The following is a 25767-nucleotide window of genomic DNA, read 5'->3' as shown; positions in this document are numbered from 1 at the left end:
TTGTAAATGGTTTTATCTCATATTGAAGAACTTACCCTACTTTTTAACTTCATAGAAGAGATTTAATTTTAGAGATTGGTTTTAAGTGACGTTGTTTATTTTTTATTTTTAAATGATTTTTTTATATTGATAATTTCTAGCTATGTGTGTGTGTGTCTGTGTGTGTGTGTGTATATATATATATATATATATTTTTTTTTTTTTTTTTTTAAACCCAAATTTAAGGGTGGTTGATGTTACTGGGGCCAAAAAAATTTACTACCTTCTGTATTCTTTGTGTTGAGAAGGAATTTAATTTGAAATATTTTGAAGCAATATTTAACTTCCAAAATATGCCTAATATCTCCCTGGCATAGTTTATCCTCTCTTTTTGTAGCCATCTATCCATATTACTGTTACCTATTAATTTGGTATTTATTAAGTTTTATTAAAGGATAACACTTCCTTGAAGGTATTTTTCCTAAAGATAAGATGTTTCTTATGGGTGATTAAGCTTTAGAGTTGAGACAGTAAATAGATTAAGATCATTTGAGAGTTTAATTGCTTTTTAAGAAATAGCATCTCTTTAAGATCTTTTTCTTCTTTTTTTCTTTTTTAATTGGCCGGCACAAGAATCAAAGAAGTAAAAAACCTATTAGTCAGGTTAAACCTGATTTACCTTCACAAATGCAGTCATCTTGGGAAAATTCAGAGGGTCCTAGGAAAGATGTCTTAACTCCTTCAGCGGCATATGAAGAGCTTCTAAACCAAAGACGACTAGAAGAAGACAGATACCGAAAATTAGATGATGAAATTGAATTAAGGAATAATAGAAGAGTCATTAAAAAAACTAATGAAGAAGTGGCCATTTCCAATAAAAAACATCAGAGGTTTGTCAGCAAGACTGACATTCCAGATAGAAGATTTCACAGGTTTAATGAGGATCGTGCTTTTGATAAACAGTATTATAGACCAGGCAAAGATCCTGAAGTAAGTGAAGAAATGGACGAGAGGTTTAGATATGAAAGTGATTTTGATAGAAGACTTTTGAGAGTGTATACAAATGACAGGTATTTACAACTTCATTTTTATCTTCTTTATTTGCTTAATATTATTCTTGTTACTTTTTATCATTATGTTAAGGAGACACAGTTTCATTTGATTTACATGATGCTTCAGTTTTAAGTTACGCCATAATTTTATGTGCCACTGTAGGAACAAAGAAAACAACCCAAGATGGGGAGAAAGGGGCCCCATTAAAAAGCTGGGACACTGAAAGACTACAACCTTTATATAAACTTAAATGGGAAATAGACTTTCCCACAGAAAAGGACAGAAAAAAAACTTCCACTGTCAACCTTGGCACTGAGTGGAGGGAGTAAAAAGGAACTTCCCTGAGAATTTGAACTGTAAGCCAGTACTGATTCAGGTTTTCAGTCTGAATTCATGCTGCCAGTATTGTACAAAACAACTCTGAGGCAAGAATTCAGAGTTATCTCATATCCATAGTGCCCCTAGGTGACTGGCAGGAGAAAAATAACTTCTCCCTGCAATACTTGACTTAAAACCAGGTCCAAGGCTCTCCTGGTTTCAGATGTTAAAATGTGGGGGAAAAAAGACACCTTAAAAAGGATGAAATACAGTTTATTCCTTTAATATTTCTATGTTCTAAGTACCTTTATCAACTTTTTTTGTTTTTAAGTTACTTATTGAATGTTTATTTTAGTGATATGGCACTAATGTTTTTTGATCAGATTTTTAGATGCTTTTCAGTTCCTTTGCATGTTGTTTCTATGACACTATTTGTAATTTATTAATTGCTGCAGTGGGGTCTTATTAAGTCATTTGTCTTAATACTTAAAACTTGCTATATTTTAATCTAACTTTTGATTTGGAGATAAAAATATGGTAGGATCTGATATTTTCATTGACTAGTTAACCTGTAGGGATTAAATGTAAATGTTGAGCAGTTCGTGGGACCTGTTTCATTCATTAGTCCAAATAGATTATTTTTGTAGTATTTTAGAAAATTTTCTGAGACATAATGCTACATGTTCATTATTCTAATTATTAAATAATCATACAAAGCCTTTTCAGTTCTTTGTCATCTACTCTTTATTCTTTAGTTATTACATCCTGCTTATCCAATCTTTTTAATATTCACCCTGATTTAGGTAATTTGACTGAAGGATTAGAATTTTGTAATGCCAATTATAGTTTATCTCTGATTTGAATCTAATTGTACTTCAGAAAATGTTCTGAATTCTGTAATGTGTTATATTTGAAAATGTTTGTATCTGGAGGTAGACAAAGGCTACCTGAACTACAAGAAGTTTCAGTTAGGGAAATACAGATATTCTTGGACTCTTGGTACTGCCTTATTTGTACATGAGAACTTTTTTTTTCTTATGGTGTCAGTTTACCTTTAGAGTATAATGTAATGTGTATCTTTTAAGTTTGGAATTTCAAAAAACTTATGATGGTTGTTGCTTTGTTTGTAATATATTTTAATCTATTATTTTTGTAATTACACCCTGTGATAATTTTATACATGAGCTAACAAATCAATTTCAGCCTAATTATTTGAGAACAATCTTATTTTCTTATGTATCCCATGAACGAAATGAACTGTTTCCATATATAATCTTCCCCAAGTAGTAGTTTAAGAATAGATTAAATATGTAGATGAGTGAGAATAATTCCTGTTATACATTTTAATGTTTTTACAATATTTCTTAAAAATGTAAATCATTATTATACATCTTGTTAATGTGTAAACTCTTACATCTCTAACTGTAAGGTTTTTCACATATGTCTCCATGGCAGGTGAGGTTAAAATTGGATTTCTATATTTCAGATTTGGTGATTTCTAAAAGAAAAGATTTCACATTGAACATTAATTAGATTTATTTAGCAGGCAGAGTGGTTGCTAGGAAAAATGACTCTACTTGTTAGTGAAATTTTTGAGACTAAAGAAATGTGTAACTTCATTTGATCTCTTTTTTTAAAAAAAATTAATTAATTAATTAATTATTTAAAAATTTTTGGCTGTGTTAGGTCTTCGTTTCTGTGCGAGGGCTTTCTCTAGTTGCGGCGAGCGGGGGCCACTTTTCATTGCGGTGCACGGTCCTCTCACTGTCGTGGCCTCTCTTGTTGCAGAGCACAGGCTCCAGACGCGCAGGCTCAGTAGTTTTGGCTCACGGGCCCAGTTGCTCCGTGGCATGTGGGATCCTCCCAGACCAGGGCTCGAACCCATGTTCCCTGCACTGGCAGGCAGACTCTCAACCACTGCGCCACCAGGGAAGCTCCATTTGATCTCTTGATTTAACTATTTATTCTTAAAACAGTTGTTCCTTGGTATCCAAGGGGGATCGATTCCAGGACCCCTCACGGGTATCAAAATTTTTGGATGCTCAAGTCCCTTATGTAAACTGGTGTAGTGTTTGCGTGTAATCTATGCACATCCTCCCTTATGCTTTAAATCATCTCTAGTTTACTTATAATATCTAATCTAATATAAATGCTGTGTAAATAGTTGTGCTATATATTGATAAGTAGTTACCTGTGTGCGGGAAATTCAAGTTTTGCCTTTTGGAGCTTTCTGGAATTTTTCCCCCCAAATGTTTTCTATCCAAGATTGGTTGACTCCACGGATGCAGAACCTACAGATACGGAGGGCTGACTATATACTGAGAAGTACAAAATTTTTCTTCATTCTTCTAAATTTGCCGTGTTCTCTTTTTTCCTTCTAATAGTCAACATGCGATAAATTCCAGTTTTGATTTTTAGTAATTTTTGATTTTTAGGTTTTTGGTCTCAGTTCTTTTCTAATTACCCTATAAACTTTTCCATATATCATTATGTATTTATTAATGAAATATTTTCCCCACTTTTGGAAGGATAAAGCCCAGGAATGATTTTACTTTTCTAAACTAATCATTAATCACTGGCAAGTGTTTTAAAATAGTTAACAGAATGGTTAGCACTTAGCTCAACAGTTGCATTCTGTGTGTGTGTGTGTGTGCGCGCGCGTGCCTGTGTGTATTGTTTGATACATATTTACCAATTTAAGTAAATTTATAATGTTTTAGGAGCTTTCTAAAGTTGAATATAATAGTGTATCTTATAATACTTTGAAATTTATATGCTTTTAAAAAAGATAGTCATCCTAGTCTTTATTATTTAACTTGAGCTGTAGAAGTTAATATATTACCTTATTATGTTTTACTTTATAACCAATGTTAATGAGTAAAAGAAATTTTTAGCCTTAAAGAATGCTGTTTTTTAAATTTTTTATGTGATTAATGCAGTTAGCACTTCCAGTCTGTTTTACTCTTGATATTTGTTAGTTTGTAATCTTGCTAGTTATGTAACAAAATTCTGAAATTCCGCTCCATCTGCAATTAGAATCTGAGGTAGAATTAGAATCTGACTCAATAGATTTGAGTGCTCGCTTACTTAGTGTAGGACATTCTAAGAAGTGTGCATGCTTAATATGTAAGGTATAAATGAGGAGAAATAGCTTATTAGAACATGAGTTATTTGACTTGGTATTACTTTTTTTCTTGTAGTAGTTACTTTTCATTTATACTTGGAAGGACCATTTTTATATTAATTATTTTCCCCACTTTAAAGACGGGGTAAATATTAGAAAAACAGTTATTGAATTAAAGTAAATATAAAAATTGGGAAAGAACAGAAAACAATGAGAAAAATGGTGACCAACATTTAACAGCTCAGTAGTTTTCTTTTAATTTCTATAGTTGAGAGTACCCCTAATAGCAGAATTCATTCACATTAGAGAAATTTTTACTATGAAACCAGGTGATGTAACCATTATGAATTAGATGATTTCTTTTAAGTAAGGAGGAATTTGATTCTTTCTCCCTGTAAGTTGTGTCAGGACTAACAGATGGTAAATAGTTTATTTTTATAATATGTCATTCTTGATAGCATAAACATTGTAAATTTACTTCTGAAGTAGTTTTTTTGATTCTGTGGTTTATTAATGAAAAAGATACATTACTGTCATTTAGGAGTTGTTCATTCACATTTAAATTAGCTGAAAATACCTGTGGTTTTAAACAACTTGCTTTTCTTCTGTAAGAGTTATTTTTTTAAAGATAAACTTGTGTTAATTTAAAAAATTAATTAATTAATTAATTTTAAAATTTTTGGCTGCGTTGGGTCTTTGTTGCTGTGCGCGGGCTTTCTCTAGTTGCGGCGAGCGGGGGCTCCTCTTTGTTGCGGTGCGCGGGCTTCTCATTACGGTAGCTTCCTTTGTTGCAGAGCACGGGCTCTAGGCGCTCAGGCTTCAGGAGTTGTGGCTTGCGGACTCTAGAGCGCAGGCTCAGTAGTTGTGGCACACGGGCCTAGTTGCTCCGCGGCATGTGGGATCTTCCTGGACCAGGGCTCGAACCCGTGTGCCCTGCATTGGCAGGCGGATGCTCAACCACTGCGCTGCCAGGGAAGTCCCTTGTGTTAATTTTTAGAGTAAACTTGCCTTCTAGCCTATACCTGGTTTCTTTGGGCATTGAGATTTGAACCTAATTAACTAGAATTACTGACCCATTTCTTCAAGGAAATAGAAAAAGCTTTTTCCATTTAACATAGGTTTAACTTTTATTTTGTTGGTAGGATGGTGAAACTATTTTACAATTATTTTACTCCCTCAGTCAAATCTGATTTGCTATGTGAAAGGAAATAAATTCTTCCTTTTATGAGGTCTGTCCCTTTCTGAAAAAACTTTCCTAGCATGTGCCAAAATTCTGGACTCCCTGAAGGAAAGCAGGTGTTCAGCATAAACTCTATTGCTTGTACCAACAGTTTAGGCACAGTGGGTCACTCTTATCAGTTCTGAGAATGGTGGACTCCTCCCAAAATCTGTGTTCTCAGGTGCCAGCTAAGGGCCAATCTTGCAAACAGGGCTTTCTAAGGGTAAGCAATCTCAGGCATGCTCTGTTTACTCTTTTCTACACGTGTGTTTTTATATAGATGCAGTATAAATAAATCTGGTTGCCTGGCATTGTTAATTATAAATTTGAATTTAAGTTTATATTTACCTGTTCTTTAAGTGGTAGAAATAAGGAATGACACTAAACTGATGTGTCAGTTTAAAAGAGAGATTTGAGCACTTAGGCTTTAGATATAAAATCAGCTGTGTTTTGATAAATTGAAATAAGTTTGAAATTCTTTTTTGAAAGGGATTGGGGAGGATTCTGTTTTAGATATGGATAAAAAATGGAAGCCATTTATCTGTCATGCCACAGGTCATACATTATTAAGGTTACAGTTCTGGGTAGTCTTTTCTCCACAGGTGATATTGACAATATATGATAGAAACAAAGAGAGGGTTTTATATGCTGGCTCTGTGGAGAGTGATAAGTTCCTTTTCCTCTAAAAATTGCTGTTTTTCTTAACGTGATAATCAGATTCACCTAAAATATTGAACAATACTGTAACAACCATATTTCTTACCAGTGGTCCTCATGAGAGACAATATAGTTTGTTAACTCAACAGCTATGCAAAGAAATATGACTTATGAAATGCTGATTTTCATGGGTGCTGATAAATGTTGGTGTGAAAAGTCATGTTGGTTTCTCTGGTATGAGAAGTTAAACTTTCCATGTTTGCCAAGTGGAAAAAAGATTAATTGAAAAACATTTAAAAGTTATTTTCTGAAAAGCATTCTTAAGAAAATAAAAGAAATTCTAATCTTTCTTTTTGTTGTTCATGACCTTGTAAATAAAGTGAACTATTTTTCTACCCATGTTTACAATGTTCTGTATTCACCTGTTGCTAATATTTAGTATTTCATGTGATTTACAGTGTTAGCAAATGTTGTGTCTTGCTACATTTGATTTGATTTAATGGTTAAGACTGCTGCTGTACTTCTAAGTTAAAAAGGTTTGTATATTCAGTGAAATAATTCCCAGAATCTATGAATTTTGATTAAAAAATGATCTCATTTTGAAATTTGACTATTATCTTCATGAGGGCAAGGACCATGTCCACATACCCAGTACCTAGATTTAGTACTTGGCATGTAGTTGATGCTCAGTATTCTTTGAATAAGTGAATAATAAAAAAGTCTTATTAGTATTTGCATAGCTTTGATATTAAAAATTTCTAGAAGTTATATTGAAATAGTTTGTAATAACCTCCCTTTGTTTTAAAGACTATTGAACCTAAACTCTTAGTGTCTCTTATTAACCAGCAGATCATACTTGAGTCAGATGTCATTTGAATTAATTTTAGAACGTATTTACAATAAAACTTCATTTTAACACTTGGTTCCCTTTAATATTTCCAACATCAAATGTAAAAATACCAAAGAGATAAGAAAAGTCCACTGTATGTGGAACAAGCTCTGTAAGCTAATGTGTTTTTAAGGATGTACGGGAACAGACGAGGGAATGTGCCTCCTATGGAGTATGGTGGTGATGTCACAGAACAGTCAAACATACGAATTTCATCTGCTGGAAATCAAAGGTATAGTATGTAATATAAATTCTGCCCTTCAGTCATTGTACTGTAAAACAGCAACTGCTAAAACTGGCTTGCTGGAAAACTAGAAAGGTATAGTATGTTAACAGCCTTCCTTATTAGGGAGAAAGGGGGAGGGGAGAATTGTGTTAAATGAAAATTTATGGAACTTTACAGCATTCTTTTGAAGTGCAAGTTTTGATTATAAAGTGTGCCAAGGTGTTCTGAGTCCCTATCATTATAAAGCATATATATTTGTTTGAACTAATGAAAGGAGAAATAAGTGTATAATTTAATGGACTAAAAATCAATTTAAAATATCTTGGAGTTATAGAGATGACGTAACTTGAAATAAATTGAAAATGTTCTTAAAATATGAGTTTTCTTTTCAAAACTTTGTTTTTCAACATATTGGGTAGATAACTTTTATGCTTACTTTGTAAAATTAGTACTCATAGATAATTGTGTCATGTTGAAAAAAAGGAAATTATATGCATTTTATATTCATGTTCTCTTTCTGTAGTTTTTATCATTTTGGTGGCTTTATTGTGTTGTACGTAAGGATAAATGGTTCCAAATTTATAGTGCATAATGAAAATAATATTGTCATGTGTCAAGAAAGGTGTCTATTTTCTTTGAAGAAAAGTAACACATAAAAATGCTTGAGATAGAGAATTTGCTATTTGAGTCTAATTAATTAAATTTTCTTTGAGAGAGTTGTCATTTTTTTTTTCCTTGTTTCTTTCAAGGAAGGAGTTTTTTAGAGATGATCTTCTTTTCAAAGTGTGGGTATAGATATCCTTCTTTTTTAGGATTTATTTATGTGTACTTATATTCATTTTCCTTACTGGGGTAACTGTTCTTATGAAAAAGGGTTTCCTGAATTTTTGTTTTTGTTTCCTAAAAATTATTTGGGTTTTAATTCTTTCTGTTTTTTGTTTTTAGCGCTCGAGACAATGAACCATCCATACCTGCTAATCGAGAGATGTGTAGTCCTTTTGCGGGGATGCTCTTTGGTACGTACAAAAACCTCCAGTTGATTAGACTTTTGTGGAGTGTTTTATAAAAGGTCTTCGTGAGAACTCAGTGTTGTAATTAATACCACTCTTACTAATAATAGAAAACATTTCTCTAGTGCTTACTTTATGATAGGCACTATGCTAAACATTTAGCATATTATATAGCTATTATAATTATTTAGTGTATTATATAGCTCTGTGTATAATTTTAAAGCTAAATAACTTTTATTTAGTGATGAACTTTCTACTGATGATAAATAAATATTAATTTCAGTAAAATCTTTTAAATTCATATTTTACTTTGTCGTAGTGTTGGCTATTTCTTATATCCTATTTTATATGTGATAATTTCTTTCTTCATTCTTTTTCTTCTTTAGCTAGCACAAAACTGCCTTACATTTTAGTTCAGTTCCCCTGAACTAAACCTTTTTATCCTTTGATAAACATCCTTTCCCATGTTCTTTCCATGTAGTTTCTGAGAAAGTGTTTTGTTCAAATAATGATTATAATCCAGATTTTCTATTTATTTTGTCAGAAATGAAGGTCATCGCCTAAGATAAGCATGTTGATTTGCTATATTAACTTGTCACATTTAATTTCAGAAACAGTGTGAAGAGAGCATACTTCCTGTATGTAACTTTAAGTAGAAAAGTGGTCTCTTCTTTGTGTAAAACTATTAGAAAAAATTGCCTGAAATTTTGTTTCACTGAAGTATATGAAGAAATTGGATAATAGTTTAGATTCATTCAACCTAAAAGCAGTCAGTAATTTAAATTTTGGCTTAGAGAAGTATAATTGCATGATATTCTCAGACTTTTGTTTCCTTGAAATGGCTATTATGAGAAAAATGGCGTAACACCTAGAGTTTTATTCTAGTGTAATGTCTTTAAGTGAGAATTGACCAATTTAACCTATCAGTAAATCAGAGTAAGGGCTTGCTTCTTACGATGTATTTTGTTAAACATGGTAAAAATTGGAGAAATGGCTTGCTGTGTTGAGAACCTACTGACAAATAATTTTATCAATAAATGGATTACTCTACCCTGAAATTTTAAAGATGAATGGCATGAATTTATCATTAATGCAATCAGGAATTATAGATTAATGTTTGATGATAGAGTCATGTTTGGAATAGGCTATTACACTCTTTTAATTCAGTGATTTATCTCGCGGTTGTATCTTTTGCCCCCAGCCCAAATTTGTGTGTCCCTTTAGGGAGCTTACTCTCTCCAGAGGCAGCACATTCCAACTTCACTTGGCTCTGATTGTTGCAGTATTCTCATTTCAATTGAGCTGAAATTTGTCTTCCTATAATTTTGCCCCAAGGACCTTGTTTGGAGCCTTTTGCTTTATTTAAAGAATTAAGACAGTTGACTGCTGAGAGCCAAAGTAATATATTATGGGGTTTCTAACAGAATCATGGGTCATTTAGAAGTATGTTTTAAAATTTCCAAATACTTGGGGATTTTCCTGCTTTTTGTCATTGACTGCTTGTTTAATTCCCTTATGGTCTGAGAAAATAATTTGTAAATTTCAATTATTTCAAATTTGAATTTTTTAAATAAAACTTTAAAAAGTGACTCAGAATATAGTCTTTCTTGGTGAATGTTTAATGTGTGCTTGAAAGAGTGTGCATTGTGTGGTTGTTGAGTGTAGTGGTTTATAAATGTCAGTTAAGCCGATTGGTTGATAGTGATGTTCACGTCTTGTACATCTTTAATGACTTTTAACTGTTCTTCTACCAGTTGTTTAGAGAGAAGTGTTAAATTCTCTGACTACCTTGTTCTTAGTGTGGGGCCTGGAGAGATTTTCTCAGTGTTCCTGCACCTTCCTCAGTTTTTAGCAAGACCTGCCAGCCCCTGACAGAAGAGGGTGTCTCTCTTGCCACACTTTTCCTTCCTCAGCAGTAGATTGCTGTAGCAAAGCTGGCCCTGTGCATTTGGTTCTCAGAAATGAGTATCAGTGTTCCTGCCTCTCCTCAGAGTGGTAGCCAAACTCTCCTTTATGCCTGTGGAGGATCTTCTTTTTTTTAATGAATTTATTTATTTATTTTTGGCTGTGTTGGGTCTTTGTTGCTGCACGCAGGCTTTCTCTAGTTGCAGCGAGCGGGGGCTACTCTTTGTTGTGGTGTGCTGGTTTCTCATTGCGGTGGCTTCTCTTGTTGCGGAGCATGGGCTCTAGGCACTCAGGCTTCAGTAGTTGTGGCACGTGGGCTTCAGTAGTTGTGGCTCGCGGGCTCCAGAGCGCAGGCTCAGTAGTTGTGGCACACGGGCTTAGTTGCTCTGCGGCATGTGGGATCTTCCTGGGCCAGGGCTCGAACCTGTGTCCCTTGCTTTGGCAGGCAGATTCTTAACCACTGCGCCACCAGGGAAGCCCTGTGGAGGATCTTATATGTGAGAATTTCCTGCTCTTCCCCTAACAGTAGCAGACCTTTGCTTTGTATGAGTGCAGAATGCTGGGTCCAAGGTTTTCTGCCCTTCAACCAATAGATTACTTTATATGAGAGAAGAGTCTGGAATGTGGGCGTTGGTTTTCTGTTGGTTTGTTTGTTTGTTTTGCCTCAGAATGGTGTCTTTTAGGTGTCTTGCGTTGCCCCATCTTCGGTCTCATAAGCATCTGGTAGGGGCAGCAAGTGAGTGCAGATTCCCCTTCTGCATTGCCATTCCAATCCACAGAAAGCCTTAAAGAATTCATTAGCGTTTCAGTTATTTTCTTTTTATCTGCTTCTAAGGTAGCTGCCTATTTCTCTGTACTCTGGTAAAGGTAAAACACTTGGGTTGTCTCATCTTTCTATGGATTTGTTTTTATACCCTTTGGAATTCAGTTTACCTGGTTGCTTGTAACCTCAGCTCTCTGATGGGCTTTTTTAAAGTTTTGATTTTGTAGATGATTGAGCTTTTTTCCATCGTGGGGTATGAGCAATGTTCTCTTGTGGCTTTCTAGTTTCTAAGCAGAAGTTGGACTCCCCATTTAGTTCTTTATAATAGTTTCCATTTCCTCCTCATTATATTACTATTTTCATTTAAATATTTGGGCATAGTTATGATAGCTGTTTTAACATCTTTGTTGTTACATCATCTCTGTTGTTTTATGTGATTTTTCTTTCAATTGATTAACTTTTCTAATCACTGTATTGGGTTTCTATTGCTGCATCACAGATTAGCACAAATTTAGTGACTCAAAACGTCACCCAGCATCTGAGTTTCTGTGGGTCATGAATTTTGTTGGGTCCTTTGCTCAGGATCTCGTAAGGCTACCGTCAGGGTGTCAGCCAGGCTGTTTTTCACCTGGAGGCTTATGAGGGAAGAAGCCCATTCATATTTTTTACTAAATTCATTTCCTTGTGGCTGTATAACTAAGGGCCCTGATTTCTTACTGGATCTGCTGGAGACTGCCCTCAGTTCCTGGAGGCTGTTTCTTGCCACATGGGCTTCCTCACCAAGGCTGCTTATTCTATCATGCCAGCAAGGAGAATCTCTAAACTCAGTGAGGGCTTTTATCTGATTATATCAGACCCACCCAAGATGACCTCCCTTTCGATTAATTCAAAATTGATTTGGGCCTTAATTACATACATCTGCAGATTCCTTTCACCTTTGCCATATTCATTGGCTAGATGCAAGTCAAAGGTCCTGCCCACACTCGGGGAAGGTTTATACAGGGAGTCAGTGCCAGAAGGCAGGGAACATAGGGTCTGTCTTAGAATTTTGCCTACCACAGTCATGTTTTTCTGTTACTTAAGGACCAGTCTTTCAGAGGCCTTATTTTAAATTTAAACTTAGCTGGGACTTCTAGAGTAGCCTTCGTTCTAGGAAGATTGTTCAGCCTTCCTGCTACAGAGTGACCTTTCTCAGGCTCTTCCCTGAATACCCTTAGAGGATCACCGAGAACTCCAGTCTAGCTGGCTGGAGCTTAAATTTCTCTCCACTTTGTTTGAGGAGGTCTGAGAATTCAGTTTATGTGTCCTCCGTAATTTTTTGCCCAGCCTAATGGAATTTCACTCTGCATACACAGACTAGTACACAGTAAAGTCTGAAGGAACGCCTTTACAGATTTCTAAAGCCCTTTTTACGCTTCTTTTTGAATCTTTGCCCTAAACTTCTAGTCATTTTAGCTTTCCTGAATTTTGATCTTTATCTGCTCAATTTAACATAATTTCCCAGCTTTGTTTGGATTTTTCCCTCCCTGTACCCGTGGAGATTGCATGCAGGCAGAAACGGGTGCCTGAAGGGCTCACCTCATTTATTTAACTTCTCTCAGGTATTACAGTTGTGTGCTACCTGTTGTCCAGTGTCCAGTGTCTGAAAAACAGTTATTTCATATATTTTGCCTAATTTTATTATTATTTTTTTAATGGAGGGAGGCTAAGTTTTCTGTTTGTTAACTCCATCATGATCAGAAGCAGAATGGATATATCTACTTTGATTGTAAAACATTATTATTAACCTTAATGTAATTTATGTTACCCTTTGGGAGCTTCACTGTTGCTAACATCTGTCCTTAATGGACAAACTCAGATGCTGTGTGTCCAACTGATGGTTGGGAGACTAACAATTAAGGTAGTAGAGAAATTTCTGGTTTGGTTGCATTTTTGATATCCCTGTGATTTGTGTAATGTTCCAGATTTTGCATATCTAGATTAAGAGGTTATTTTGTGTGATTAACATGCAATAATAATAATTTTCTGTGGATCCAAGATGCTTGCATGACTGGATTTTCATGTAAGTGATACCAGAACGAGAGGTTTATATATTTTTTTCTGTAGAATTGAGGTAACTATTGAAGTTTTTTGAGCAATGTGTCATCATGATTAGTGTTGTATTTTAAGATAGTTAGTCTTACATACGTGTGCTGGTTGTACTGGAGTAGGGAGGCGGGGAGGAGTTCCGGAGACTAGTTAAAAGGTTATTGCTGCAATTCAGGTAAAATATAGAGAGTTCCTATCCAAGGCTGAAGGCCATGAGAATAGAGAAGAGGGTCCTCACATGAAGTAAATAAGAAACCATAAGCCATCAAAGTTACAGTGGGGTTTTGAGGCTCGATTATTTGGTCAGTAACAGAAAACAAAGAAGAGCAATTGCTTTTGAGATGTTCATTTTGAACACACTTGTTAAAGTTAAGGGGCTTGTGGGAGATGTTAGTGGAGATATTATCCTGATTTTTGGAAAGTGGGGATAGGAGTTAGACTATTCTCTTATTTAAGAAGGTTTTTGACTAACGTAGAAGTTTGGGAAGGATTAATGTGTCTTGGGTTTGACACATAGTAGTTATTCATAAATTATGAAACTAGTTGAATAGGTAATGATACATATGATTTACCTTCTATATTTGCTGCATATGTAGTAATTATACTCTTTGATATAATTAAAAATGGAGATTAAAAAATTGACTTTCCAGTTACATGTGTTGCTTAAGAGTTAAGACTGCATTTTTTTCTTACCACTTTCTAGGAGGTGAAGATCGAGAACTTATTCAGAGAAGGAAAGAGAAATATAGACAAGAACTATTGGAACAAATGGCTGAACAACAGAAGAACAAGAGACGGTAATGAAAGGTTTGCATTTTAAAAAGATGTTTTGAATTTAAATGCGTTTGTTTAAAATGACATAGTGGTGACTATTACATGGTAAAATAAGGGGATATTTTTCCTAATACGATTCAGTATTTGTAAATCATTCTATTTCAGTCTCCACATTGTAAATCAGCCAGGGTAATAAAACAGATACCATGAGGGTGTTCATTTTCTTTATCATAGGTAACAAAGGAGACTATGTGTTCATCCTGTAACAGGCCTTGTACATACTTTTTCATTAGTTTCTTCAATTTTAGGGTAGCATTTAATGTTATCTACATGCCCACTGTATTATCCCATATATAGTAGCAAATATAAAAGTATTTTGTCTTTTAACAATGAAATGGTAAGCACACGTATATGTGCTGTATAAAAATAATCATGATAGATCTACAGATATTTATATTGTATACAAGTCTCAGAGTTTGTAATCTTTCATGTAGAAATACCTGTGAAATATTAATTTCAGTTTAAAATTAGGGATAGATATCTTGGTTCTAAGAGAATTTGAGACCTGTCATCTTTTAGTTTTGTTTTTTTTTTCTATCTTAGAGGAAGCCAATATCTACTGTTTGATATTAGCCATCTTTAACATCATTTTCTTAAAAACTCTTATTGGAGAGTACCGTATTAATTTTTAATTTTTTTACCCTCCTTTTTGTGAACTGAAGATATACATGAACCTTAAAAAAAGTTTTTTATTTGTTTCACTAAGTAAAGATTTTGTTTTACTTCTCTACTTTATTCTGTGTGAATTCCTTAGACTTTGAAGTATCCCAGGCACTGGTTTAGAGATATTTATTCCAAGGCAGTTTACATGTGAATGTTAGTTTACTTTGCACCAAATTGGAAAATTGAGTTTTCAGAATTATTTAAGGCTTTATTGTCAGTTAAAGGAATTACTTGTTTTTTGAGATGTTATTGCATGGACTTTGTGTGTAAGGTTGTTTCAGTAATGATAGTGTTTATTATAACTTTTTAATATGTAAAACTTTAATTTTGTTTAGAGAAAAAGATTTGGACCTCAGGGTTGCAGCTTCTGGAGCACAAGACCCTGAGAAATCGGTAAGGGTTCCTGCCGGCTTTTAATGTTTAATCTTTCAGTCAAATAAGCCTCAAATGTGGTGGCAGGTGGAGATAGAACATATTGGGGAAAATGTATGAGTAGACCAGTTTGAACAGTAATAAACTAAATTCAGTTCTCATAAAACATTAAGTCCTAACTCTTACTTGTTTACTTCTCTAAGATAATTTTTCCTTTTTCATGTGTGCGTTTTTAAAGTTTCTTGTAAATTAGTCCTTTCCACTTTATTTATATATATATTTTTTTATTTTTATTTTTTTTATTTTTGGCTGTGTTGGGTCTTCGTTTCTGTGCGAGGGCTTTCTCCAGTTGCGGCAAGTGGGGGCCGCTCTTCATCGCGGTGCGCGGGCCTCTCACTGTCGCGGCCTCTCGTTGCGGAGCACAGGCTCCAGACGCGCAGGCTCAGTAGTTGTGGCTCACGGGCCTAGTTGCTCCGCGGCATGTGGGATCTTCCCAGACCAGGGCTCGAACCCGTGTCTCCCCCATTGGCAGGCAGATTCTCAACCACTGCGCCACCAGGGAAGCCCCTCCACTTTATTTACATGCACTATTCCATGCACTGTTTTAGTTTAATTTACAATGGATGTTAATAATTTTCTTTATTGTATCATGACCATTTTTCTTATATTAGAGGAATTTCCAAAGGAACTGAAATCTTTAATTCTAGGCTTTAAGCATTTTAGTAGTTTTTACTTAATGTAAATCTAGAGGTAATAACCTTATTTTTACTTTAATTCTTCAATTTTCATAATTGGAATGAATTACACACATCATTGCAGTTGAGTAAGGAGAAGGTAATAATTTATTACTCTTCTCAAAGGATACTTTTTTTTCAGTTGGATGTGTAGAATTTATTTACTAAGGCAAGTTTTTGTTTCATCTTTAATGATTAAGAAACTTTAATTTCATTAAAAAGTTCATTCTTAAAAAGAATACAGCAACTTAAAATTACTCAGCTGTAGGCAACTTTTGTCTTACTTTTTCTTATGCTAAGTATATATCCTGTGGATTATTCATTTAAAAAAGTTTAATAGTGCACCAGCATCACTCCCAGTGTGCTTTTTGACTGCTCGTAGAGTAAAACTTTTAGATTAATCTGAGAAATCATTCCTGAGAAATTAAACATGCTGGGAAAAAAGGTTGAATTCCAAAACTGAATATATTTTCCTCTATCAATAAATACCTTTGAAATAGTTTTGACAATCAAAAACTTCCTTTTAAAATCTTGAACTTTTTAATGTAATATGGTGACATGTTAACCTTTGCATTTAGTTACCTTAGTGTTTGATGGACCTTCTTATTTATATTTAAATGAAACAACCTTTGGAGTGTCAAGTTGCTTTATGAGAATAAATAAATAAAAATATTAGATATAATAGTTAGACCATTACTTTTGGGTTTACTTTTGATGTGCACATCTTAGAAAAGGACATGTAAATGATGTTCTGGAGCGAGGGTAAGCAAACTGTAGCCTGTGGCCAAATCCACTTGCTGCCTATTTTTGTAAAGTTTTATTGCAGCACACCCTCGTTCATTTGCTTACATATTGTTTTTGTCTACTTTAGTAGTTGTGAAGAGACCACATGGCCTGCAAAGACTGATATATTTACTAGCTGGCTCTTTACAGAAAACCTGTGCTCACACTGATCTAGAGAATACTTTGATGTTAGAATACTTTGATGGCAATTGGTAGTAAAGCAGCATAGTGTTGTAGTATAATAGAGTTTTATATTTAGAATTAATATCTGGCTCTAGTCTTTGCTTGATTATTTATGAATGGTGAGACCTTAGGTGATTTATGTACTTTCATGGAGTCTCAATTACCTCTTTTATAAAATAAGAATTGGATCTTCAAAATCTCTTATAGCTGTAAAATTCTGTTATTCTATGTCTAACTTAAGTGCCTGCTGGCAGTCTGGGATAGAGGGTCTTTTGAGATCCCTTCCACCTTTAAATTTATGATTACATGTAACAAACAGATTTTTTTCTTTATTTTAGCCTGATAGACTAAAGCAGTTTAGTGTGACACCAAGACACTTCGAAGAGACGACACCACCTGAAAGACCCAGAGTAGCTTTCCAGACACCTCTCCCTCCTTTGTCTGCCCCATCTGTCCCACCCATCCCATCAGTTTACTCCATCCCATCTCAAAATGAAGATTTGCACAATGGACTCAGCAGCACCCTTGGTGAAATGGTGCCTCCCAGGTGCTTGTTTAAAATGTTTTGTGTTTGGGAATTAGGTAAGGTATCATTATATTGTATATTCAGAAGGATTTGCTGAAGCAGGTAATGTTATCCTTCAGAGATTTTTGTGCAGTTAAAGCCTTTTGTCAAATAATTTCTATTGAAATTCATTTTCATTGTTGATCTTTTCTCTGTTATTATAAAAACAAGGGAAATCCTTATAACATTCTTTTGCTGTTTAAAGATGCTTCAGTATTTTTAAAATGCATAACTAAGTATATTTATTATTTAGTTTTAGGTCGTATTTTGGAATATCTGTTTAACATATAAAACCTAGCCATTTTCAATTTTGTAATTTCCACTTGGCAAACATTGAATACTTCAGTTAATGCAGAAAAAGTTTCTAATGTGACTGTTTTATATATATTACTTTATTTTAGTTTCTGTTTCCTTCAACTCTTTCTCTGTGATTACTTACAGGCTATGCAACTCAAATACCTGAAATAAAGTGTTGAGATTATAAAATCTCTATTTAGGTATTAGGGTAAAGATTTGATTTCCGTAGGTAAAAAGCATTGTGCTATACTGGACTAAACATAAAGAAAATCCTGTTAACATTGATATTTTCTGGTCAATACTTTCTTCTCTTAGTAGGATTTTCTCTTATTTTTGCTTACTATTAATGTATTAATTGTAGGATTGCATTTAATCAGGTGTTTTTCCTTTTTAACATTGATATTGTAGGATTGCATTTAATCAGATGCTTTTCCTTTTTAACATTGATATTTTCTGGGCTATACGTTCCTTTAGGACTTGGTATTATCTTTTATTTACTGGTAACAAATTGTAGGACCATGTTTACTGTATTTATCAGGTGTTTTGTTTGTTTCATCTAATGGCTTCCTGACTCAAAGGGACTAGGTGGGATTGGAATTACAAAGCATGGTATGATGATTTTAGCATTGATTTAGGGATTAAAATGGTTGGCTTCACTGCCTGGATTTTGGGCAGACCACACTTGTATTGAACTTCAGTTTTCTCATTTGTAAAAAGTAGAATAGTAACAGATATTTATATATGTGTGTGTATATATATATGTTTTTTAATCTACAGTTATAGGGATGTTGTGAGGATTAAATTTTGTATTAATCTCTATAAAAATTTAAGATTTAATGATATTGACAGTTCCCTTTTATAGTAATTTTTCAACTGCTTTGTTTATCTATGGAGTGAGGATAGTAAGGTTAGACACGTTGAATGATTAGTAAATATGAAAAATATTCATGACTGAAGAGAACTTTAATGCCTTCTCAGCTCTTCACAATTATTTTGAAGTATACAAGGGAGAACCTAATATATACACTCAAAAGTGAAAACACTCTAGGATGCCTCCTTTTTCTTTCTGTTCATCTAAAGGAATTTGCCTTTTACATTTTAACTAATGGAAAATATTGCCTTGGTGGAAATACACAGATACTTCCTAATCATTAATGAAGTGCTGATGTAGAGGTTTTTAGAAGTTTTAACTTTATGAAATGCTGAAAATTAACTTAGAAATTTACTGTTGATATTTAAGTAGTTTCTTTTTCACATTATAGTTTAATTCCTTTGAAAGAGCAATACGTTTTTAGAGTTAAAAAAATACATCTTTCTCCCAGTCAAATGGAACCATTTATAATCTCATTTTGTACCTCTTTGCCGTTTCTTGATGTTGTATCTTTCTTCTCTGTGACTAACTCACTCTAGTAGTGTGGCTGAAGCATTGCCTTTCCTAGAAAGCCTTCCTTATACTTTTCTCCTCTTCCCTATGTGATTTAAATGTTCCTGCTCCATGTTCCTGTAGCATCCTGTGTCTACTTGTATTGTTTCATTTACTGTACTCTGCTGTAATGGCTGTTTATTTTTGTATTATTCCTGAGGGACAGAGACCATGTTTGGTCAATACTGGCAGATAGTGGCGAATTAGATGTTAATTGATTGAATAAGTGTTGTACCTTAAATTCTGAAATTTTATATTTTTTGCATTTTGAGTTATAATTTTTGATAAGAGATTGAAGCAAGATGGTGGCTTTTCCTAAAGCAGCAATTAGATTTTCAGTAAGATTTTTGTAAGAAAATAATATCTTGATTTAAAAAAAATTTGCAGTGGAATATGAGAAGAATTTCCTAATTGTCTTTTTGATACAGCATTGCAGCTCTGCCTCCACCTCCCCTACTACCACCGTTGGCTACCAACTATCGAACTCCTTACGATGATGCATACTATTTTTATGGGGCCAGGAATACGTTGGATCCTAGTCTTGCTTACTGTAAGTTATCTGTGGAGTAAACATTATTTTCCAGTGGTTCAATCAGGAAAATTGGTTTTTGTGCAAGCAAAAATATATAAATGAGAAAAAGCACAGCTTTACTTAATTCCAATATTATATATATATTGATTTAATAAATGCTGTATTTTAAAACTCAGTTATAATTCATAGTTATTTCCTTTTTATCTAGATTTAAGAAATATTTTTGTTTTCTTGCCTTATTCTCTGCTAACGCCTAACTCAGAAGGAAATGTGGATTTTTTTCCTTAGGAAACATTTTCAGTATGTGACTTTTCCTTTAGGGATAAAGTGTTATTAAGTGGGTACTCTGAAACAAATGTGTTGGTTTTCTTTTAAGATGGTTCAGGAATGATGGGAGTACAGCCTGCAGCTTATGTTACAGCTCCTGTCACCCACCAGCCAGCACAGCCTATTGTGTAAGTAGTTAAAATAATAATTTGTTTCAAGATTAATTTGTCTTCCATAGAACCTGTGTTATTCAATGCGTTCTTTTATTCTTCAGAACAGATATAACTTATTTTAATTTCCAATTATTACATAACCAGTATGTTCAAAGCATTGCTTTTAAGTCAGTGTTTCATAGAAAGCGCATTTAAAAAATTAAGAATAACCTCACTTTCTTTCATTAGAAAAGTCATGTGTGTATAGTTATAGTTTTACATTTAAGTTCATGATCCATTTTGAATTATCTTTTGTATAAGGTGTTAGATTTCGATTGAAGGTCTTTTTTTTTTTTTTTTTTTCTTCTGCTTTATGAGTGTCCAGTGGCTCCCAGCACCATTTGTTGACACGATTATTTTTCCTGGGAATTGCTTTTGCACCTTTGTCAGAAACGGGCATATTTGTGTGGGTCTCTTTTTGGGATTCTCTATTCTATTCCATTGTTCTATGTGTCTATCCTTATGTTAGTATCACTTGATAATTGTAGCTCTGTGGAAGTTTGGAAATCGAGAAGTATGAGTTCTTCAAATTTGTTTTTCTTTTCCAAGATTGTTTTGGTTATACCAGGTCCTTTGTATTTCAATGTGAATTTTAGGATCAGCTGCTCAGTTTCTGCCAAAAGGCAGTTGAGATTTTGATGGAGATTATATAGAATCTGTAGATTGGTTTAATATTACCATCTTAATTTTTTTTCAATTTTTTGTAATGGTAACATACACATAACATAAAATTTATCATTTTTAAGCATTTTTCATGTATAGTTCAGTGATGTTAAGTACATTCATATTGTTGTGTAACCATCACCACCATCAATTTCCAGAACTCTTTTCATCTTGCAAAACTGAAACTCTATACCTATTCACTATTCCCTCTCCCCTATGCCCCTGGCACCCATATTCTACTCTCTGTTTCTATGATTTTGACTACTTTAGGTACGTCATAAAAGTGAAATCATACAATATTTATCTTTTGTGTCTGGCTTTTTTAACTTACCATAATGTTCTTGAGGTTCATCCATGTTGTGACCTAAGTCAAAATTTCCTTCCTTTTTTTTTTTTCCCCACACAGCTTGCAGGATCTTACTTCCCAGAATTTCCTTTATAAGGCTGAATAATATTTGATTGTATGTATATACCATATTTTGATTATCCATTCATCCACCAATGAATACTTGGGCTGCTTCCACATTTTAGGTATTGTGAATGGGCAACTGTGAATATGGGTATACAACTATCTCTTTGAGACTCTGCTTTCAGTTCTTTTAGGTATATACTCAGAAGTGGAATTGCTGGATCATATGGTAATTCTATTTTTAATTTTTTGAAGAACCACTATACTGTTTTCCACGGCAGCTGTACCATTTTATATTCCCACCAACTGTGCACAAGGGTTCCAGCTTCTCCACATTCTCACCAACACTTAGTAGTCTCTGTTTTTTTGCTAGTAGCCATCCTAAGGCAGGTTAGGTGGATCTCATTGTGGTCTTGATTTGCATTTATTTCTCTATGATTACTGATGTTGAGCATCTTTTCATCTGCTTTTTGGCCATTTGTCTGTCTTTGGAGAATGTCTTTTAATTCCTTCTCTCATTTTTGAATTGGTTACTTTATTTTTTTGTTGTTATGTTTTAAGAGTTCTCTATATACTCTGGATATTAATCCCTTATCAGATATATGATTTGCAAATATTTTCTTCCATTCTGTGTATTATCTTTTTACGCCATTGACACTATAGCAGTACTATAGATGCACACACATTTTAAATTTTCATGAAGTGCAGTTTGTCTATTTTTTCTTTTGTTGCCTTGCCTGTGTTTAGTGTCATATATAAGAAATCATTGCCAAATCCAACTTTGTGAAGCTTTTGCCCTGTGTTTTCTTCTAAGAGTTTTATAGTTATCAGGTTTTACATTGAGGATTGTGATTTTGAGTTACCTTTTGTGTACAGTGTTAAATAAGGGTCCAACTTCATTCTTTGCATGTGGATATCATTTTCCCAGCACCACCATTTGTTGAAAAGACTGTCCTTTCCCCATTGTATGGTCTTGGCACCCTTGTCAAAAATCATTTGACTTTATATGTGTGAATTTATTTCTGGGTTTTCTGTTCTATGCAGTTGGTCTATGTGTCTGTCTATATGCCAGTGCCATGCTGTTTTGATTACTGCAGCTCTGTAGTAAGTTTTGAAATCAAGAAGTGGGAGTCCTTTAGCTTGTTCTTTTTCAAAATTGTTTTAGCTATTTGAGGTCCCTTGAGATTCCATATAAATATGGGGAAGCGTTTTTCTATTTCTGCAAAAAAGGTCACTGGGATTTTAATAGGGCTTGCATTGAATCTCTAGATCACTTTGGGTAGTTTTGACATTTTAACAGTATTAAGTTTTCCATTCCATGAACAGGAGATGTGTTTCCATTTGTTTGTCTTTAATTTCTTTCAGCAATGTTTTGTAATTTTCACTGTACAAGTCATTCACCGCTTTGGTTAAGTTAAATCCTGAGTAGTCTGGGTTTTTTTGATGCTATTATAAATAGAACTGTTTTTGTAATTTCCTTTTCAGATTGTTTATTGTTTGTGTATAGACATTCAACTGATTTTTTTGTGTTGACTTTGTATTCTGGTACTTTGCTGAATTCATTTTGCTAACAGTTTTGTGTGTGTGTGTGTGTGTGTGTGGAATTGTTAGGGTTTTCTGCATATAATATCATACCATCTGCAAACAGAGATAATTTTACCTCTTCCTTTCCAATTCGGCTGCTTTTTTTAAAATATAAATTTATTTTATTTATTTATTTTTGGCTGTATTGGGTCTTCGTTGCCGCACGTGGGCTTCCTCTAGTTGCAGTGAGCGGGGTCTGCTCTTCATTGCGGTGTGCGGGCTTCTCATTGTGGTCACTTCTCTTGTTGCGGAGCACAGGCTCTAGGCACGTGGACTTCAGTAGTTGTGGCTCTTGGGCTCTAGAGGGCAGGCTCAGTAGCTGTGGTGCACGGGCTTAGCTGCTCCACAGCATGTGGGATCTTCCCGGACCAGGGCTTGAACCAGTGTCCCCTGCATTGGCAGGCGGATTCTTAATCACTGCACCACTAGGGAAGCCCAATTTGGCTGATTTAAAAATTTTTTTCTTGCCTAATAGTTCCAGTACTATGTTGAATAGAAAGGGTGAAAGCAGGCACCTTTGCCTTGTTCCTGATCTTAGAGGAAAAGCTTTTAGTCTTTCACCATTGAGTCTGATGTTCACTTTGGATTTTTCATATGTGGTATTTATTATGTTGAGGTGGTTTCCTTCTAATTCTAGTTTGTTGAGTGTGTTTATCATGAAAGGTTGTTGTTAAATTCTGTTAAATGCTTTTTCTTTATCAATTGAGATGGTCGTTTGTTTTTTTTTCCCCTGTCATTCTGTTAATATTGTCTATTATACTGACCAATTTTTATATGTTGAACCATCATTATATCCCAGGAATAAATCCCATTTGGCCATGGTATTTAATCCTTTTAATATGCTGATATGTTTGGCTTGCTAGTATTTTGTTGGGGATTTTTTCATCTGTGGTCATAAGGGATATTGGTCTATAGTTTTCTTTTCTTGTAATGTTTTTGTCTTGTTTTGAAATCAGGGATATGCTGGCCTCCTAGAATGAGTTAGGATGTGTTTCCTCCTCTTCACGTTTTTGGAAAAATACGAGAAGGACTAGTGTTCTTCCTTAAATGTTTGGTAGAATTCATCATTGAAGCCATTAGGTCCAGGTCTTTACTCTCTCAGGAGATTTTTGACTAGGGATTCAATCTCCTTATTAGTTATAGGTTTATTCAGATTTTCTATTTCTTTGTGATTTAGTCTTACATCTTAACTATATTAAATCTCCAGTCCATGAACATGGATGTCTTAATTTATTTGGGGTTTAAAAATTTCTTTCAACAGTATTTTGTGGTTTTTAGACTGTTTAACTCTTGTTTAATTTATTCTAAAGTATTTAATACTTTTTGATGGTGTTGTTAATTTCATTTTTATATTATTCATTGCTAGTTTATAGAAATACAATAGAAATTTGTATATTGATCTTGTATCCTGCAGTTTTGCTGAACTCTTTTTATCATTACTGTTTTTAGTGCATTTCTTTGCATTTTTCTGTATATATGATTTTTTAAAAATAAATTTATTTATTTATTTATTTTTGGCTGTGTTGGGTTTTCATTGCTGCGCGTGGGCTTTCTCTAGTTGTGGTGAGCAGGGGCTACTCTTTGTTGCAGTGCATGGGTTTCTCATTGCGGTGTCTTCTCTTGTTGTGGAACACGGGCTCCAGGCTCACAAGCTTCAGTAGTTGTGGGTCGTGGGCTTTAGAGCACAGGCTCAGTAGTTGTGGCACCTGGGCTTAGTTGCTCCACGGCATGTGGGATCTTCCCAGACCAGGGCTCGAACTCGTGTGCCCTGCACTGGCAGGCGGATTCTTAACCACTGCGCCACCAGGGAAGTCCTCTGTATATATGATTATGACATCAGTTAATAGAGGTTACTTCTTCCTTTCTAATCTAATGCTTTTTATTTCTTTTTCTTGCTTAATTGCCCTGACTAGAGCTGCCAGTACAATGTTGAATAGATATTATGAGAGTGGGCATTTTTATCTTATTCTGATCTTAGGTGGAAGGCATTCAGTCTTTAACCATTAAGTATGATGTTAGTTGCAGGTTTTTCATAATTGCTTTTATTAGCTTGAGGAAGTTCCTTTGTATTCTTTGTTGATTATTTTTATCAAGAAGGGGTATTTAGCGTATTCTTTCAACATATTACTAACTTGGAAGTTGAATTTTGTGAAATGCTTTTTCTGCATCTATTGAGATGATCCTGTGGTTTTTGTTCTTTATTCTGTTAATGTGGTGTAGTATATTTATTGGTTTCAGATATATTAAATCAACCTTGCATTCCTGTGATAAATCTCACATGGTCATGGAGTATAATCCTTTACATATCTTGCTAGATTTTTCACTTTACTAATTTTTTGTTGAGGATTTTTATCTCTATATTCATGAGTGTTACTGGTCTTTGGTTTTTGTTTTCTTTTTATGTCTGTTTGATTTTGGTATCAGGATGACACTAGCCTAATAGAATTAGTTGGATGCGTTCTTCCATTTTCTATTACTTTGGATAGTGTGTGAAGGATTGTTGCTAATTCTTTTTTCAGTGTGGTAGAATTCACCAGGAAGCCAGTTGATCTTCATCTTTTCTTTATGGGTAATTTTTTGATTACTAATTTAATCTTTTTCCTTGTCATTGGTTAATTCATATTTAAAATATTGTTCTTGCGTCAGTTTTGGTAGTTTGTGTCTTTCTAGAATTTGCCCATTTCATCAAGATAATCTAATGTGTTGGCATACAGTTCTTCATAGTATTCCCTTACAATCTTTTTCATTTTAATAAGGTCAGTAGTGATGTTTCTTTTATTTTTTTATTTCAATAATTTTAGTCTTCTTATTTTCATTCTGGCTAAACATTTGTCAATCTTGTTGATCTTGTCAAAGAATCAGCTATTGGTTTAGTTGATTTTCTCTGTTGTGCTTCTGGTCTCCATTTCATTTATTTCTCCTCTAATCTTTTTATTTCCTTCTTTCTGTTTACTTTAGGTTCAGTTTGCTCTTATATTTTCTAGTTTTTGAAGGTGGAAGTTTAGGTTATTAATA

The 25767-nt window shown here is 34.1% G+C and overlaps 1 protein-coding gene across 9 annotated transcripts in view; it reads left to right on the top strand.

Annotated features, from left to right (window-relative positions):
* Positions 1-25767, top strand: part of CSPP1 (centrosome and spindle pole associated protein 1) — a 204042-nt gene that overhangs the window by 114692 nt on the left and 63583 nt on the right. For all 9 annotated transcript variants that reach the window (XM_082363393.1, XM_082363390.1, XM_082363395.1 and 6 more), the window contains 8 exons: positions 607-1049; positions 7373-7471; positions 8411-8481; positions 13935-14028; positions 15064-15121; positions 17139-17347; positions 19514-19635; positions 19994-20072. In XM_082363393.1, coding sequence (XP_082219519.1) covers positions 607-1049; positions 7373-7471; positions 8411-8481; positions 13935-14028; positions 15064-15121; positions 17139-17347; positions 19514-19635; positions 19994-20072 — 1175 coding nt within the window. The remainder of the gene's footprint in view (positions 1-606; positions 1050-7372; positions 7472-8410; positions 8482-13934; positions 14029-15063; positions 15122-17138; positions 17348-19513; positions 19636-19993; positions 20073-25767) is intronic.

The sequence above is a fragment of the Balaenoptera borealis genome (assembly GCF_965194805.1).
Source record: "Balaenoptera borealis genome assembly, chromosome: 17".
Lineage (NCBI taxonomy): Eukaryota > Metazoa > Chordata > Mammalia > Artiodactyla > Balaenopteridae > Balaenoptera > Balaenoptera borealis.
Note: the sequence above shows the minus strand (reverse complement) of the source record. Positions and strands in the feature narration are given on the sequence as shown.